The sequence below is a fragment of the Aegilops tauschii genome, chromosome 4 (assembly GCF_002575655.3).
Source record: "Aegilops tauschii subsp. strangulata cultivar AL8/78 chromosome 4, Aet v6.0, whole genome shotgun sequence".
NCBI lineage: Eukaryota > Viridiplantae > Streptophyta > Magnoliopsida > Poales > Poaceae > Aegilops > Aegilops tauschii.
This window is the reverse complement of record NC_053038.3, coordinates 308,046,161-308,064,278: the sequence shown is the minus strand read 5'-3', so window position 1 is coordinate 308,064,278 and position 18,118 is coordinate 308,046,161. Positions and strand designations below refer to the sequence as shown.

General features: G+C 49.4%; 2 protein-coding genes across 7 annotated transcripts; one reads left to right on the top strand and one right to left on the bottom strand.

Annotated features, from left to right (window-relative positions):
- The first annotated feature begins 2,132 nt into the window (after positions 1 to 2,132).
- On the top strand, positions 2,133 to 6,332 carry LOC109740595 (uncharacterized). Of its 5 annotated transcripts, none has more exons than XM_045227839.2 (9): positions 2,133 to 2,262; positions 3,004 to 3,340; positions 3,413 to 3,479; positions 4,378 to 4,420; positions 4,525 to 4,623; positions 4,713 to 4,826; positions 4,917 to 5,208; positions 5,293 to 5,432; positions 5,521 to 6,332. In XM_045227839.2, the coding sequence occupies exons 2-9, from the start codon at positions 3,028 to 3,030 to the stop codon at positions 6,076 to 6,078; spliced, it is 1,626 nt and encodes a 541-aa protein (XP_045083774.1). In that variant the 5' UTR covers positions 2,133 to 2,262; positions 3,004 to 3,027; the 3' UTR covers positions 6,079 to 6,332. The 5 variants fall into 5 exon arrangements, with proteins under 5 accessions (XP_045083774.1, XP_073352748.1, XP_045083776.1 ...); XM_073496647.1 differs by lacking the exon at positions 2,133 to 2,262 and having other exon boundaries at positions 2,844 to 3,210; positions 3,289 to 3,340; positions 4,758 to 4,826; XM_045227841.2 differs by lacking the exon at positions 2,133 to 2,262 and having other exon boundaries at positions 2,844 to 3,210; positions 3,289 to 3,340.
- LOC109740596 (hydroxyacylglutathione hydrolase cytoplasmic) lies at positions 6,232 to 10,871 on the bottom strand. 2 transcript variants are annotated; one of them, XM_020299653.4, is made up of 8 exons: positions 10,632 to 10,871; positions 10,426 to 10,548; positions 8,339 to 8,500; positions 7,934 to 8,012; positions 7,751 to 7,864; positions 7,011 to 7,187; positions 6,614 to 6,715; positions 6,232 to 6,543 (listed from the first exon to the last, which is right to left on the bottom strand). In XM_020299653.4, exons 1-7 carry the CDS (start codon positions 10,826 to 10,828, stop codon positions 6,641 to 6,643), a joined length of 927 nt encoding a protein of 308 aa, XP_020155242.1. In that variant the 5' UTR covers positions 10,829 to 10,871; the 3' UTR covers positions 6,232 to 6,543; positions 6,614 to 6,640. The 2 variants fall into 2 exon arrangements, with proteins under 2 accessions (XP_020155242.1, XP_020155241.1); XM_020299652.4 differs by having other exon boundaries at positions 6,618 to 6,715.
- Between the last annotated feature and the right edge of the window lie 7,247 nt (positions 10,872 to 18,118).

The following is an 18,118-nucleotide window of genomic DNA, read 5'->3' as shown; positions in this document are numbered from 1 at the left end:
GCAAGACAACGGATGCTCATCATGTGGCAAACCTATTCTTTCGAGAAGTGGTTAGACTTCATGGAGTTCCAAGGTCCATTGTCTCAGACCGTGATAGCAAGTTTCTTGCTGCATTTTGGCTCACTTTGTGGAAGCAATTCAACACTGAATTGAAATTTTCTAGCACTGCTCATCCACAAACAGATGGACAAACGGAAGTGGTGAACAAGTTTTTGGGTAATCTGATCCATTGCATTTGTGCAGAAAGAAAGGGGCAATGGGATTTGGCTTTATCTCTTGCAGAGTTCTCCTACAATAACTCCAAGCATAGATCCACAGGAAGGAGCCCTTTTTCCATTGTCTACACTAAAGTTCCAACACATGTGGTGGACCTGGTGAAGCTGCCATCAAGGGGAAACTCAAAATCATCATTGTCCTTTGCTGATAATTACACCGAGTTATTTGAAGAGATTCGCGGCGCTTTGGAAGCACAAAATCAGAAATATAAACAACTAGCTGATTGCAAAAAGAGGCCAAAATCATTCCAAGTCGGTGATAAGGTGATGGTCTACCTCCGAAAAGAGAGGCTGCCTTTAGGTGTTAAAGGAAAAGTTAGGTAGCGAAGGTATGGGCCCTTCTCTATCATGAGGAAGATAAATGATAATGCTTATGTGATAGATCTTCCAAGTGACATGGGTATCTCCAACACTTTCAATGTTGCGGACTTGACTCTCTACCATCCAGAAGAAGCGCTCTATGAAGATAACTCGAGGGCGAGTTCCAAACAACCAAGGGAGAATGATGAGGAACACTAGATGAGAAGAAAGAAAACACATGCCAGATCTGTTTGGCTACTTCTAGATGCTTCCACTCTAGTGTAGTATTTCTTTCCTTTTCTTTTCTATCCTACCTATTGTTTTCTAGAGTCTTCTAGTTGTGAGTAGTTGAGTAGAATGGTGAAACTTACATAATGTTTTCTAGAGTATTCCAGCTATAAGTAGAAGTATGTGAAGGCTTCCCAAAGCCCTATAAATAGAGGTCATCGCCTCTACTTTAGAGGCAGACTATGTACCCCTACCTATAATAGAACTTGTTGTTCTTATCTAAGATCTTGGAGTAGATCTTGTGCCCTAGGAGTTCTGGATTGAACTCTTGCTGCCCTATCAACCTACATTCGCCTCTAGAGCGATATCTAGCGCAGCACGTTGAAGCTGTTCCTTCAACACTTGTGTTGTACACATTGTAGCAGCAAGGTGGAGTTGCTCCTCCACAAACTTTGTGCTGCTTCAGGATGAGATGGATTCCGAACACGGTCTAAATCCGCATGGAGTGAGGGGCGGCGAGCGCCTCCTTTTTTCTTAGGCAGCCACACGAGCGTTGGACGCCTCCTCTCTCTCTTGGTGGCGGCGGCAGTGTAGTGTCGTGAGAGACATGACCACTTGATCTTGCGTGGCGAAGGTAGGGAGGACATTGCGAGGGGAGGAGCGTGATAGCGGCGCAGACGTGTGAGGACGAGGAAATGGGTGGACTAGGGTTTAGCGGGGGGGGGGGGGGGGGAGGGGGTCGTCGGCCTGCCGGGCATCAATGCAGGTAGGCGGAGCAGTATGCTGTGCAGGGTTTTGGACGGTACCAGGGTGTCAAGTCTGAAATGGCGGACATCTGGACTCCCTCCCCGATTTGGGGTTGGGGGATTTCAATGCCCGGATCGATCAGGCCCAATTTGAACGGCTGTGTTGGTGGCCTAAAAATGTTCGGACCGTAGGAGATTTGGGCGTCACAGGTACGTTATCTTAGTCGCGCGCTGAAAAAAGCCGCTCTTTTGCGCGCGCGTAGCCGAAACGGGCGCTCCAGCAGCCGCGCAATAATCGCGCGCGCGGAAGGAAACGGCACCGCGCGCGGTGTATTTGCTGCGCCCGCCCCCGCGCGCTGGACAGCGACGATTCACGCACGACTTCACCAATCGCCAGATCTGAGACCTCCAGGCGCTGGCGCCGCCGCCGGCACCTTCCCCATTCGCTTCGGTGACCCGTCGGCGCTTCCCCTGCCTATCCCCGCACGCCGCCGCTACTTCCTCCACCTCCTCTCCTCGCCGCCGCCCGCACCTTCCCCATTCGCTCCGGTGACCCGTTGGCGCTTCCCTCGCCTATCCCCGCGTGCCGCTGCTGCTTTCTCCACCTCCTCTCCTCGCCGCCGCCCCTCCAGCACACCATTCCTTCGACGAACAGCGCCCGACGGCCATTTGCAGCTCGACGCCCACAAGGTGTTTGACAAAACGCTTGCAAGGTATGTATTGCTTCAACTTTATATTTTGTAGATGAATTTGGTGAACTATTTGTTGTGCTGAAAGATAAACTATTTGTTTGAGTTGTAATAAATTGAACTATTTATTGTTGATTTATTTTGTGTGTGTTCGATCTTCTTGGTTCTATTTTGAGTGCGAAATGGTGTTTGTGCTAGGGGCGCGCTGTGTAAATTTAGCGCGCCTGCTGGAGCTATAGCGCCGCGCCATATTTTGCGGCGCCTGCTCCTGCTACGAGCAAAAAAAGGCTATTTCGGCACTAAAAATAGTTTAGCGCGTCGCGCGGTTACGCGCCTGTTGTGCTCTAACCAGATTCTTTTGCGTGCTACACAATGTACAAGGATTAATTTCAGATTGCAGAAGGTAAGTGTTCACATATGGGAAGCAGCTACTAATGGTAAGTTGGCAACACGCGGGCACAAGCTTTTACAGCCAAGCTGTAACTGGCTGAGCCATTCTAAGATGATTTCAGAGGCAAACTCCAGATTGTTTCCGTTTCAATGCAATTGCTGCTATATTCACAATCTGTCAAACAGGATTGGCAACCCTTTAAAGCGCCCACGTAAAATAAAAATTTCCATGTCAGGAACAGCATTCAAAGATTTACAGGGCCATACATACATGCTGGAAAAGTAACTACAGTAGCATGGTACATAAGTTATAGCGCATCTCAGGCTCACATCACCTATTCCTCTTGTTGTTTATTGGATACAACGACCATGAAGGAAGAAGAAACCAACAAGAAGAAGATGCCTGCAAAGAAGAGATCCATGTCTGGAAAAGGGAAGAGGCGAAGCGCCAGGTTGCTCAAGCTCGAGGAGCAGAAGAATGATGACAAGGATGGTGGCTGCATCCTAGATCCCTGGCACATCATCCGGAATAGCTTCTCCTGCGCCGCGCAAGGGAAGAGAAAAAGGAATGACGAAGTCCAGGTAAAAATTTCCATCAAAGCTATGAATTTGTTTTCTCCCTCCCGGTTGATCTGTTCATTCATCTACATCTTTCTTCAGAAGTTGCAGGGAGAAGCTTCGTGTGGCCAAGAGATCGATGCGGCATATACCGGTACGTGATCACCGCCTCGTTTTCTGATGCTGCCTGTGTGTGCATGCGTGAATCCAGTTAATTTTGTTTCAGATAACATATCAGGCAAGGGCGCGACGTCGGAGCAGATCATCAACTACATTCTCAACATGCTGGAGCTGTAAGCTTGGGACTATGTGTATATCTTTTCTTTTCCGGTTTTGCTACATCACAAGCGAGGTTGCGTTGATGAGAGAGTGGCCGTGGATAGGGGAGGAAAGGGCGGCGGCAAGAGAGCTAGAAGACGAGGATGTGATAAGGAAAGTTAGGGTTAGGTGACGAAGACGAATTATAACCATTGGATGGAAAGCATGCGGCTAAAGGAGGTTACTAGGATTTTAAGAAGAAGAAAATGCAATTGTGCTATAGCAAGACCCCTTTCGGTTTGAATAGAGCTCATGTGACTGGAATTTTCTTAAATTTAAATCACCTTGCTTCTTCCTCCTCCTCTCTAGTGGCATGAGGTGGAGCTCATAACCGGCGCTAAGGAAGGAGATGGCCATGAAGAGAGGCCTGGGGCAGGGGGCATTGGCGCGGGAGAAGAGCTGCCGCCACCTGGACAGAGAGATGTTTGTGTGCGTGTGCGGAAAGGGGGGGGGGGGGGGGGGGGGGGGGGGCATGTAGAGAGGAGGGTGAAGTGGGGAAGGGGGCAGCGCAACTAGCTATGGGATGGGTGGGGTCAAAGAGAGGGTTGAGGAGCAAATGATGCGGCGACAATGAGAAAGCGATCGGATATTGGGAGAAGAGGGCGACGGTGGCAACCGGAGAGCTGAATGACGAGGACAGGAAATATAGAAAGTTAAGGGTTTAGGGGGATAAGGCCAAACATAGCCATTGGATGGAACTTATGTGAAGAGCAAAAAAGAGAAATTGTGGAAATCATGTGGCTGGGCTAAAGAAACGGACCAGGCAACTATGCTCTAGCATATCTTTCTTGTTGGTGTCCTGTGGAAGCATCGGGAGCACAAGCGCGAACCTGGAAGGTTTTTTTTACATGCGCTTTCTTTGTCCTGTTGCAGGAGAGACGGACTCGAGTTGTTCGCGATGCCGGATGACATCCAGGTAAAGCATGCACGCATGAACAAGACACGTCTGAAATTTCCCCACACGATTTATAGATGGAAACGTTGACACATTTCTTGTTTCATCTTGACATGGTGGTGCAGGTGGGTGATTGCGCGGAACGGGTAGAGAGGCCCGGCGATTTTGCGACGTTAAGGCAGAAGAACACAGATGGCACGTACAAGACACTGGAGCAATTCGAGGTCAGCCCGTCTCATTCATTGTTCCTGTTGTTTCTTTTCTTTCTTTCTTTATTTATAGATGGATCATGGATGGATGGATGGATGGATAGATGGATAGAGAAATGAAGATTTGGTTCCATGATCTTCATGTGCAGAAGGATGTGTACATGGTGTTCCAGAAAGCAATGTCCATAAACAGCCAGGACACCATACCTTACAAAGAGGTTAATCGGTCGTTCATTCCTCCTCAATTAACCAACCATACTATACGTTGCATGCATGCCAGAATGAATGAATGTTTGTTTTTGGCTCAGGCCGTGGCGTTGCTGGATCAAGCCAAGCAGGTTTTCCTGTCCCTCAAGAAGAACCGGATGTACTCCGAGTCGGACCTCCTGGCGTGGCGTCACAAGCAACTCGACGCTGGGCCCAGCAAGGCAGCGAGAGATCAACAAGGCGGCGATGCTGCCGTTACACCTGCACAGCAGCGGCACAGCATCACGCCGCTGAAGAAGAAGGCCGCCGGCGTCGGCGTCGGCGAGAAGAAACACCGGATCGGCAAGGGAGGAGTCAGAAGCACGCCATCGCCGGTAAAGAGAGCAAGAAAAGGTAATGAGTCGAGGAGACGACATCGATCCAATGCACATCCAAAGAGACCATTGGTGAATGCTGACGTGATGGCGCTGGCCACAGGGTTCGCAGCAGCGACAACGGAACCTGGTGGCGCCAGGGAGCTCAAAAGGAGGCTCACTTACAACGATGGCGCTGGTCGGGCAACGCCGGTGACGCCGCCGCCGCCTGCCTTCCGAGATGGGCAAGCTACCGTTGTTTATGTATGTAAAATAAAAGCCTCTCAACTATAGGAGTAACAATCATGGATGCATGCGTGTGCGTGGAAACTGAAGCAAAGTTTTGGTGCAGCAACATCTGCAGGTGCAGGGGGGGCACACGTACCAGGAAAGCCTCCGGCGCTTCGTGCGGGACGCAGGGCTCAAGGCAAGGCTGGCCACCGAGTTCAAGATCCTCGAATGTGACACTCGGGGCAGGCACAACCCCTCGCCGGCGTCCTACTGGAACGGTTTCGCCCCCAACGCCGGCACCTACTACCCCTCAAGTGCCGCGACGTCACCGGCGGCCGGTGGCGAGCGGCCTTTTCCGGATTGCAAGCCGGGGACGGACGACCTGCTCAGCCTCGTGATGCTGATGGGCACGCCCGCCTTCTTGGAGAGAGCCAAGCACATGTTTGGTTACACGGCCTCTGAGGACAGCTCCAAGGTGACCAAAGCTGCCAAGGACGCAAAGGTCACCATCACAGAAGCGCCGCAGACAAGTGACGCAGGCGACCCCGCTGCCACTTTCGGACCATTCGCTCCGCCCAAGTTGCCCCTCAGCCGGCTGGGCTTCAGCCAGTTCGCCGCCTCTTCTGCCCAGCCGTTCACAGTGAAGTCGAAATCTCCTGGAGAGAAGAGACGAGAATGAAGGACGAACCCAGCTCCAGCAAGTTCACTCCGTACATTTTGTGTCGTGTCCTCAACTCCCATTGTATCGCTCAAAGTCAGCGGGAAATGATAGTATTATTTTAGAATAATTGCAACTAGCATCTCTTTTCTATCTAAACTTAGTCAAACATAGTTTATCATACATAATTGCAACTAGCACCGAGGTTGCTCATAATCAAATGTATGCGAGTTCCAACCATCACAGACTTCAGATATACACAAGACATTCTGCCACAGGCCAACATAGTTTTTGTTTGTTTTGCCAAGAAATAACATACCAGTAGTAATTAACATGCCACAACAGTTGTATTCTGATTGATACCAAAGCATATTAGCAGACTGGACTCCTTTCTCTTATGTTTTTCTTAAAGGAAACACTGGCATATTATCTTCTTAACACGTACGTAGCTCTCAAAGCATCGCACGGCTGTAAACGCCACCTACACTGTAACAATTACTGCATCAGCCAACTTTAAGAGGCCTCGCAAACTTAAAACAAGAAGCAGCAGCAGGACCTACAGTATGAGTGGCAGCTGCGTTTATCAACCTTTCCAGGTATCCTTGATGTTCCTGACCGTCCTCAGCGCTTCAACTGCCGACTTGGCACCAAATTTTGCCTGCAGAATCAAGGATACAGTCACCAAATGTGTGCCGTTTGTGTTACAAGAAACTGTCTGAGATGGCGCAAGAGTACAATGCAACGGAAAAACCAAAGAGACCAGATGAGCAGAAACTGGTGAGGAAGAAAAGAAACGACTGAAACTGTACAGCTAATAAAATTGAAATTAAGAGACTCCTGATGTGCTAGTTCTTATTTGTGAGGCGACAAGTTACTATCTAAAACTGGCGCTACGAATTACAGAAGATGGTATCATCTAGAAGCATAGTAACTAGCGGGTGTGCTTTACGGACCTGTATTTCAGGCAGATCAACACGCATGAAGGTGTTTATCTCAAGCTCATCTCCTATAGTTGAGGGAACCGTCGGTTGATTTGCTTCACGCTGCTTTTGAGCCCATTCCAGTTTCTGCTTCATTTTTTCGTTCTCTGGCTCGACTGTCAGCATGAATTGTAGGCTCTTTACAGTGTACTGTGAGACACGATGAAATAATAAGAGCAGAGTATACATCACTTATCTGTTCAAGCATATCATATTAGCAACACATAACACAAATTATTGTTGGGCGCACACATGGAGTTAACAGCAAAGGTGTTTTCAGGATGTTTTTTAGAAAGAATAGTGTGACACTGTAACATGAACACTTTTTACATAACATAGGAAGCCAGATTGCAACAATTTGAGCCAGACAGAAAATGTATAAGATATTATATTTTAGTTAAGGATCCGTATGCTAACCTCATTCAGAATTCATGTTTTCACATGCATCCAGAATCTAAAGCATACGTCATCTTCTATAACTCAAGTTTAAAAGGAGGCCAAAACAATCAAGGGAATAGCATAGAGGATGTAGAGAGTGGCATGATAGCTAAACTACCACTTGTCGATGTTGAACACATGTAACAGAAACACACAGAACCGAACAAATAATTAAGGAATATATCTGCTACACTTTTGAGTATATAAGTTTCACTGAAGATTCATATTTGTCAAAAATGAAGGCCTGTTATTCCAGAAAGAGCTAAGAAACTTGCCTCATGGCCACAGTAAACACGAGTTGACTTAGGCAGCGAGCCCAGTGTAACACAAAGGGACTGGTACATTTGCTCTGCCGTACCCTCGAAAAACCTCCCACAGCCAGCAATGAACTGCGCTTCAAAAAATGGTCAGGTATTTAACATGGAGAAGAGCAATTATTATGTGATGTGTATACTAACCAAGGTGTCTCCAGTAAATACTGCTGGGTCTTCCTCCTCTTTGCTAGTAACGTAGTAGCTAATATGACCTTTTGTATGACTGTTGGAAATATAAAAAGGGTAAGGACCACCAAATCAAGAAAATAACAAAGTTGATAATTCACAGAGCAAACATACAAAAGGTTCCAACACCATTCAAATCAGTAATACTAGCAAAATCCATGAAGTAGTTGTGCTATTATATGATTTATTTATTCAAGCGGATGCACATCTGTAAATAATTCAGTGTCCTTATACACAAAAAGGTTTTATTTCTTATCTTTTAAAGCTTACGTGATACAGAAAATAGAAACCATACTAATCATATAAGAAAACTAATGAGGAGGTGAGAACTATGTTACATGGCAAGAAGGTAACAACTCATACCATGGCGTATGTAGGCACAGTATGTCAATTTCCTTCCCAATGGATAACTTAGTTCCGTTTTCCACCTGATCAGTGCAGCCTTTAACATTGTCCATGGATCCCCCATAGACCTTAATCCCTGGCACCAGCAGCCTCATCTTCTCATTGCCACCAGCATGATCCCTAGAACCATAAATAATCATTACCAGCTCACTACATGATTGCAACAATACCTGACGATTATAGCACATATGAAGTAAATCATCATTACCAGCTCCCTAGATAGTTCCAATAACACCTTTTAGCACATATTGAGTACTCTCTCCATCCCGTAATATAAGATGTTTTTGCAAGCTAACACAGCTTGCAAAAACGTCTTTATTGTGGGACGAAGGGGGTACTACTTATTTTCTACCTACTGCCAGATAGCTACCTTGAAAGCATCAAAATGTTTTCTTCATCAGTCTTTATTTGTATTAGAAACGCCACATGTAGTATGAATGGAATACACCAATTACTTAGACTGCATATTCAGTGGAGTGCCCACATAGCTCTTTCATCATTGTGTAATTTATTACTTCATTTCTCTTCAGCCATTTCTTATGTATGATTCTACTTTGTATCATTCTCTACATGATTGCTAATGAGTACAAATATATGTTGGTTTAGCACATACTAATATTCTGTTCCCCTTAGGCATGAAAACGGAGTGGAAACTTTCCGGATTTTCCATGGAAAAACGGTGATGGAGAAGAAATACGTAAACGAAATATTGTGGAATGGAAACGGAAATGGAATTTCTTACGCGGAACGAAACGGCGTTTTCCGGCAGAAATTCCATTTCCGTAAATACGGAACTTTCCGTTTCTCCATGGCTATTATGTGGCTCAGTCCAGCACTCAATAAAACACATGTTGTGGCCCAACATCCAGATCGCTAATACCTAATGTAGTCTCCTTATACGTGTCACTATCCCCAGCAGACCAGCCTACACCCTCCTGCCCATCTTCGCTGCACTGTCCAGGCGCCTCCATGTAGTGCGGCTGGTTTAGGAGATCATCAAAAGACGTTGTAGTCATATAAACTGGAATAGCTTGTTAGTTTGCTTGTGTTTTTCGAAATCGTTCAACGGGTCTTTTAGTTCCGGCGAACATAGTATTTGTATCAGCGCCCGCACCGTATTCATTACCGGTAGTATCTCTTTCCGTATTCGTTTCCACTTCCGGAAAAAAAAATGAAAACAAATGCGGCAACACTCAGTTCTGTCTGTTTCCGTTTCCGTTTCCGCTTTGTTTTCTTTTTGAATTTTCAGGGGGGCGGGGGTGTCCCACCTGAACATTTCATTAAAAGAACAGGGGCAAGCCCCGTGGGGGCAGAATGTTTACATCATTTTGGGAGAGACAACAGGCAGAGAGATTTTTTTTGGGGGGTGGGGGGGGGGGGGGGGGGGGGATTTCAGCAACAGCACGGGGTTGACAGAGCACAAGGTAAGCTGCAAGGGCGATCAGCCACGAGTCGGCGTCTCCCTGTCTATCACTCTTCAGCCTTCCACGCCACAGAGCAGCGTCCTCGCGGCAGCACTTGAGGAGAAGCGAAAGAGATGGCCGCAGGCCACGGAACACCACACCGTTCCGATGCTTCCACAAGTGCCAGCAACACAGCAACAGGAAGGTGTCAACCGATGGCCGGAGAGACGTCCTGCAGGTGCAGCAACTTGACCGACGCGCCGAGGAGCAGGACGCCCAGCTTGGTCCAGAAGGAGACGGCGAAGGGGCGGCCGAAGACAAGGTGTTGGGCGGACTGAATTTCTGCTCCGTTTACATCCCTAATTCACCTTGTAGTTATCCTCAGAGCAATAAGAGCATCAAGCTATTAGCTTTATCTTTCCTTTTCCATTTCTCAATCTCTATCTTCGAGTTTTATAAGAACATGTAGCATGATTGCACGAGTGACGTTTTTGCAATTATACTTGGTTTGTTCTGCAAGAACTATAGAAGCACGAAGCAGAGCACATCCCTATTCTAGAAAGTAGTGGCCCTCTTAGCAACCAAGGGAAGTAATAAGCCGATGAATTACTAGGCTGGGATGGGATGGGATGGATGGCGTACCAGTGGTGGTGGGTGGTGAGGACGCAGTCGATGTAGGCGCCGACCTCGCTGGCCGCCGCCAGCACCTTCTCCGGCTCCACCGGGTCGACGGCCGCCGCCGCCTTGGTGCTCTCGTCAACGATCCTTGAAAAGAGAATAAACAGGATCTCAAACGGATCTCCGAGCAGAAGCTAAGCAAGAAAAGAAGCAAGATTCAAGATTCGTACAGGTAGGCATAGTTATCCTCCAAGCAAGCCACCGGAATGATCTTCATCTTTCGATTTCTGGAACGAAATCCTGACGGAGAAGAGTGGAAGCAGGCCGGAAGGGAGGAGAGGGTCGTGGAAGGTTTAAGAATGGGGAACAACCGCTTTGGGGAACCAGGATCCTCTCTACCCGTCAATTGGTGAGCCAGGCCTGCCATCGTTTTTTTTCCCTCTGTCTCTCTCTTTTCTTCTGAAAAATCTACGGAACCAATGCGATGCTTAGAGCAACTCTAGCAGACCCGCATCCCGCCGACCCGCAAAACGCTTGCAGTTCGTGCAAAACAGTTTTTACGGGCCGACTCGGGCTGGCACAGATGCAGACCCCTAAATGGATCGGTAAAAATGCATATTCGCGAAATATGCTATTTTACGGGTCAGCTATGCGGGGTCTGCTCTTTGCGCCGCTGCATCCCGCATATCATCAGCCCGCAAAAATCAAATCCAGCATAATTCAACAATCGAAAACAAACTGAATTATTCAAATCAAACATAAAACAATAATCATCCGCATTATAATTAATTATTCAAATCACCGTAGCAAACTTAAATAATGCAAATACAAAACTTAGTCACTTGTCATGAATACAAATACAAATGAATACAAAAATTAGTCACTGTCCAGCCTTTTGCCAGTGGTGCTCAATGAGATCTTTCTGAAGTTGAAAATGTGTGTCTGCATTTTCAATCTCCTTGTATGTCTGAAGAAAAGCTCTAATACGGTTTGGGTCTCTAGCTGGTTTGCGACGGCTACCCACATTGTCGTAAAAAAAATCTAAGTTAATTCCTCTCTCATCTTTAAGAATCATATTGTGCAGAATAACACAGCATGTCATGATGTTCTTCAAGGTTTTCTTATCCAAAAACGAGCAGGACCACGGACAATAGCAAACCTAGATTGCAAAACACCGAATACTTTTTCAATGTCTTTTCGGGCTGCCTCTTGCACCTTTGCAAATTCACATTGTTTTTTTGTTTTGGGTTCTTTGATGCTCTTGACAAATGTGCACCAAGGAGGGTATATACCATCTGCAAGATAGTACCCCTTTGTGTATTCATGCCCATTGATAGTGTAGTTGCAAGCAGGAGCATCACCACTAGCAAGCCTAGCAAACAAATGAGCGTTGCAAAACATTGATATCATTGAGAGTGCCCGGCATACCAAAAAAGCAATGCCAAATCCATAAATCCTCGGATGCAGCGGCCTCTAGCACAATTGTTGCATCACGAGACTTGCCATAATACATTCCTTGCAAAGCCTTGGGGCAATTTTTCCAATTCCAATGCATACAATCAATGCTACCTAGCATGCCAGGCCAACCTCTCCTCTCATTAGCTGCCATCAATTTCTTTGTGTCATCTTCATTGGGTGCCCGAAGATACTCAGGACCAAAGACACAGACGATTACTTTCGCAAATCTACGCACAGACTCAATTGTGCTATCTTCACCAATGCGAAGATACTCATCGGCATAGTCAGCCGGAACGCCATATGCAATCACCTGCATCGCTGCGGAGATTTTTTGATATGCACTAAATCCCTTTAAGCCCGCCACATTTCTTCTTTGGGATAAAATACCGGCAATTTGCCTCGCAAGTTTCACAAAGAGGGATCGGCGCATTCGGTACCTTCTGCGGAAGAGGTGTGCAGGATAGGTAGGATTCTCCGCAAAATAATCTTGCATCAACATCTCGTTCCCAAGATGGCGATTCCAAGGAATGCACAGACGCCCGACAGTAGATCCTCGCCTCCTCTTCCGGTACTCGTCTTCATGCTCCTTCACGGCAAGCGCCATGACTAATGTTTGCCGCCGAAAGGTCGCAAGCATGGTCTCCACATCCGAGTCGTCCGAATCGGATAGCAAGAACTTCTCGCACGGGGTCAACTCCATCTACACGCACACCGGCGCGTCAATCTACCACACAGCTCGCAGAAATCACAAAAAAGAGACTAACCGGTGGCGGGTGATCCCGGGCGGCGACGAGGGGGGTGCGCTCGACGGTGGTCGATCCCCAGCGGCGGCGGCGACGGGGGGGAGGGGGAGGCTCTTCTCGCCGGATCCGGAGGGGCGGTGCAGCGGACCGGCGTGGGAGGGTGTGGGCGGCCCCGCGGAGCGATTCCGCCCGCAGATATGACCGGAATCGCCGGCGGCGGGCGGGCGGAAGCAAGGGCGGGCAGCGGCGAAAGGAGGGGGAAAAGAGCGCGGGGCTGAAATGTCCCTCCCGCCAACTGCTTCTCTGTGGTGCAGGGCACCGCAGTCGCGGGGGCGAAACCCGCGTTTTCCCGGGTTGGGGTCGGGAATTTGCCGCGCCCCTTAAAAAAATTTGTGGGACGGGGCGGGATGCGGGGTCTGGTCGGGCAGGCTTTCCGGTCCGTACCCATATTTTGACGGTTATTTTGCGGGTCGGGGCCGGATGTGGGGTCCCCTAGGGTTGCTCTTAGGGCATATACAATGGTATACAGTCAACAGTGATAGGATTTTCATTGACGTTGAAGAGAAAGATAGAGGACAGAGAAGATGCCCGTCTGTAGAAATAAAGACGATCTGTTGCCATAAACTTCGCTGCTAACCAACGGCCTTTTTGCCATTGTATGGAAAGTCCGTCTATTGTTCTCCAGAAAAATCTCACGATCTGTTTCCCTTGCCTACAAAACTCACCACGCGCACGACCAGAAATTTACGTCGTGAGTATGCTACAGATTGTCCAATAGACAGACTACTGTACAGGGCGTCTTTTATACTATCTGTAAAGTGATGTGTACGTAACCTATAAATAGCAGCTATCTAAACAGATGCACATGCCCTTAGCACGAGACGTGCACCCTCCGATTGGCCGGTGAACGACAGGCGCCTACCGCCTGTGTATCTGTGTTCCACGGCATTTTTTTTATAAATAAAATATATTAATATCGCGAAGATATCAATTACATTCAGCCTTACCAAAGTGTGTTTCACGGTATGCCCTAGAAAAATCTTTAAACTACCCCTCTATCCCCTACTATAACATAAATAATACAAGATGCAATACTATCTAGTTATAATAACATCTTAGCATATTATAGGACGGAGGAGTAATTTCTTTTTTTACTACTAATGAGACGTACATCAATTTACTTTAAAGATACCAAAGCATTCTTTGACCCGGTCATTTTACTGGTTTGTCTGTTTTACTATCATCGACGAGGGCTTTGGAAGTGAAACCCATTTCGACATATTTTGGAGCATTTAGACTCTTAGTTATTTACCATCATATTTATAATGAGTTTTCAAAAATTTGAACATTGTTGTGCACCGACTAGTGTATACTAGAGATTAAAATTTTGTAATGTGTACTAGCAATCCATCTTTACAATGCAAGAGAATACAATCATATAACTCTCATCCAGCAAAGTGACATCACATGGGTATTGTTGTCCATTATAATCCTTCATCTTTCGTCTTTCGTCAACATCAATTACGCCATCTTATTTCTCAAGGCCAGTAAGCATAACTATTTCTTTTCTTTTTGAGAGGTGGTATCCCTTCCCGCCTAGAGCTTTAGGAGAAGAGCACTGGGCCAGTATAAATATAGGTTAGGTGCCACCATAGAGAGGGATCAATCTTTGCGCCCTCCCGAGGTAGCTCACCCTTGTACCAGTTCATACTCATCCTCCTCGCGAGGCAATCCACCACAAAGCAGGAGTAGGGTCTTACACCGCAAGGTGGCCCGAACCTGGATAAATCTCGTGTCCCTTCCCTCATTCGCTCGCTCAAGCACGACGGAGGAAGGCCGTGGGGCGGTGAGCAGCAAGCCGTAGGCTAGCGGAGTCCTTCGCGCACGCCCCAGAGTTCGAACCTTATTTTGGGTCTGCGGAGCCCCGATTCCGACATTTGGCGCGGTAGGTAGGGGCGTGCCGAAGTTCTTCCGCAAAGAAGAAGCAGCTCCTCCCAAAGATCCGACCTGACGCCAAGAAACGCGCCGGCGACGCCTCAGGTGCTGCGCTTGCCGCCGGGCGCCCCTTCCTCCCGCATAGGAAGGCGCGCCCGGCGCCTCCCTCAGGACGGGCTCGGGGGCTTCCATCTAGAGAGCGTCTGACCTGACCAGTGGAACGAGGGAGGTGTTTGGGCACCACTTGGAGGTGTGCCTTGACGCGCGCCCCCACAAGCAAGGAACGAGGCACAAGGCGCCAGGAGCACAAGAATTCATCACCAAGGCGATCGACGAGCTTCAGGAAGTGCGGGCCATGCGCGGCGAGCGTCGCCCCACGTGCCCCACCAACTTAGCTGCCGCTCTCGACGCGGGCGGCGAGCTGCGAGTCTGCGTCAACATCCTGGGCCTCAACAGGGCCGCTTCTCAAGACCTCTTCTGGCTGTCGCGTGTCAGCCGGAGCGCGGGTTTCCCCTGCAACTAAATCCGCATGCCCTTCGGCTTGCTCAACGCGAGCACCACGTACCATCGGTTCGCGCAGCTCGCGATGGCGTCTCATGAGGCCCGGCGCTTGGCGCCGATGCCTCACGAGGCTCCAGACCCCCGCGAGCCTCCCGGACCTTAGTAGTCGTCCGGCTCGTGAGGAGCGAGCCTCCGCGGCGCACTTCATCGACTCCCTCGATGCTTCCGCAGCATTGCCATGTGACTTTTTGGTTTGTTCAATTGAGGGCGCCCCACGGGCTGCATTATCCTCAGGCTGGCTAGGGTCCGTCCCTGCAGCCGCATCGTTTTGCTCATGTATCAGAACTGGCCATGCCTTGATGAAATTTCCTTGATGATTTAATCTACTTGTCCGGTGCTTCGTCACCATGAACGTCGCCGCGCCCTCATGAACCCACTCTCGACCGCCTCATGATTAAGGACTGGCACAACGTCTATGCTTGGGTCCGTCCCTGCAGCGTTGTTAAATCCAAGCGACCGAGCTCTGTCTCGCGGGCCAGCTCCCATGCACGTCACCTCCCGGGGTCCTTGGTGCCTTGTCCTTGCATGAGCTCATCGAGGGTAGGTGAGTAAGGGTGCGCGGCTCAGTTCATACAACCACGATCTTGGTGCCTCACCACCGCGGGAGCCACGCGCCGGGTGTTCTTCCTTAGATTGTGGCATGAGAAGACGTGGCACGACGTCTGTGCTCGGGTCCATCCCTCCAGCGTTGGCAAACCCAAGTGATCGAGCTCTGTCTGGCGGGCCGGCCCCGTACACGTCACCTCCTATGGGTCCTTGGTGTTTAGCATTCTCATGCAATGACCTCTGGACGTTCATTCTGCGCAGGTCGCCCTCATAACTCAGGTTCCGCAAGCGCGCTCCACGCCGAAAACTAGGCGCAACCCTCCTGAGGTAGGACCTCCTGAGCCCCGCGCTGGCTCACGAGCGTCTAAAAACACCTCCTCAAAGTTGTGTCGTGCCAGCCACACATACAAATGAAATAGGGCTGTACACACCCCGGAGACTCTAGTGCAGAGCTCCTGCCCACGCCCAGTAGAAGCTCCATGCTCAACGCTGGTGGATACGATCACAGTTCAGCCATGCCCATGCCCAGCGGAAGCCCCATGCTCCGCGCTGGTGGACAAACAACTGAGGGCGCCCGACGAGCAGCGTTAACCTCAGGATGGCCGCTCCGCTCTTCAGCGACACTTCTAGTAGCCTTCCCCCGGGCCTCACGCGAGCGGGGGCTGGACACAGTGCCCGTGCTTGGGTCAGTCCCAGCAGAACTGAGAAACCCAAGGAACAGGGCTCTGGCTCATGGGCCCACTCCCGCGCACGTCACCCCACCAAGGTCCTTGGTGTCTGGTCTCCTCGTGTGACCCCCAGGTGTATCCTGACGAGAGAAAGGTAGGAAGGCCCCCGAGTTAACCTCGTCGTCGCCCACATTTCCTTCGTGCGGGCTGCTTGCGCGTCAAGGGGGGGCCCTGAGCATCGCGACTCAGGAGCCTCACTAGTCTCGTAGCCCCTCACCCCTTGGCTTTGTCCAGGCATCGTGACCTGACATCCCAACAGCGGCCGAGGTATGCGCGGGGCTGGGCCCTACCGACGCAGAGCACAAAGGCAAGTAGAAATGAAATCAAGCGCGGAACAGAGACTACGAAGTTCAAATAGTCATTACAAGCATCAAATGTATCTCCAATTTAAACAAAGTCTTACGCCTCTGCGAGGCATGATCGGTCTGTTGTAGGATAACGAAAAAGCTTCAGGAAGAAGGCTCGTCGCCGCTGTTGCTGCTGCCTACCTCAGCCTCGATGGGCCCGCTATCACTACTGCAGGTGAACTTCTCAAGCAGCGCGGCTACATGGCCCTCCACAGCTTCCGCCGTCGCTTCACGGGACTCACGAGGGACGGGCCCTATCACCATGCCGAAGTCGAAGCCGGGGTGGTGGAGGTAGAGGTGGCTGAAGACACGCGTCGCTGCCACGGAGAAGAGGTAGCGGCACTCCCCCTCCAAGATGCTGTCCACCTTATGGGCAGCGCCTTCGAGCTCGTCAGTGATCTTGGAGGAAAGCTCGGCGTAGCCGGCATCGGGGATGGCGAGCGGAGCCTTGAACTCCTCCCTGCATATGTAGCTCAGTGCCTGGCGAGCCTTGAGCTCGAGAGAAGAGAAGGCGGTGCGGTCCGCCGCCGCTCATGCCTCGGCGTTGGCCGAGATCTTCTTCTCCCTGGCGTCTAGTCAAGCGTTTACCTCGGAGACATGTTCGGCGTAGGCCGCTTTGGCTTCGGTCACCTCCTGCTGCAGCTTGCCTAGGCGCTCGTGCTCCGCGGCCTGCTCGACGCCCACCATCATCAGCACGGAGTCATGATTCGTAAGCTTTGCCTCGCGAGCCTTGAGGTCGTCCTCCAGCTGCTGGAGTTGCTGCGTGCGTGCAACCAGTTCCTCCCGAAGCGCCTTCAGGCTGGCCTCCGCCTCGCCGCAGCGCTTGGCGGCCGCCGCTTGCTACCTCTTGAGCATGCGTTGGTTTTCCCTTGAAGAGGAGAGGGTGATGCAGCAAAGTAGCGTAAGTATTTCCCTCAATTTTTGAGAACCAAGGTATCAATCCAGTAGGAGACAACACACAAGTCACCTAGTACCTGCACAAACAATCAAGAACCTTGCAACCAACGCGATAAAGGTGTTGTCAATCCCTTCACGGCACTCGCAAAAGTGAGATCTAATAAAGATAGTAAAGTAAATATTTTTGGTATTTTTGTTGTATAGATTGGAAATTAAAGATTGCAAAATAGTACACGAGATGCAATGTAAATAAAAGAGATGCAATATAATAAGAAAGAGACCCGGGGGCCATAGATTTCACTAGTGGCTTCTCTCAAGATAGCATGTATTACGGTGGGTGAACAAATTACTGCAGAGCAATTGATAGAAGAGGGCATAGTTATGAAGTTATCTAAGGCAATGATCATGAATATAGGCATCACGTCCGTGTCAAGTAGACTGAAACGATTCTGCATCTACTACTATTACTCCACACATCGACCGCTATCCAGCATGCATCTAG

What these genes read in the sequence shown, in the direction of transcription:
- LOC109740595 (XM_045227838.2), top strand. Translation starts at nt 2,998, where the DNA reads ATGAAGGAAGAAGAAACCAACAAGAAGAAGATGCCTGCAAAGAAGAGA. An exon ending in GATCGATGCGGCATATACCG is followed by an intron (nt 3,341 to 3,412) that starts GTACGTGATCAC and finishes ATTTTGTTTCAG; the next exon opens with ATAACATATCAGGCAAGGGC. An exon ending in CGATGCCGGATGACATCCAG is followed by an intron (nt 4,421 to 4,524) that starts GTAAAGCATGCA and finishes ATGGTGGTGCAG; the next exon opens with GTGGGTGATTGCGCGGAACG.
- LOC109740596 (XM_020299653.4), bottom strand. Translation starts at nt 10,828, where the DNA reads ATGGCAGGCCTGGCTCACCAATTGACGGGTAGAGAGGATCCTGGTTCC. An exon ending in GAGGATAACTATGCCTACCT is followed by an intron (nt 10,549 to 10,631) that starts GTACGAATCTTG and finishes TCTCTTTTCAAG; the next exon opens with GATCGTTGACGAGAGCACCA. An exon ending in TATTTACTGGAGACACCTTG is followed by an intron (nt 7,865 to 7,933) that starts GTTAGTATACAC and finishes TTTGAAGCGCAG; the next exon opens with TTCATTGCTGGCTGTGGGAG.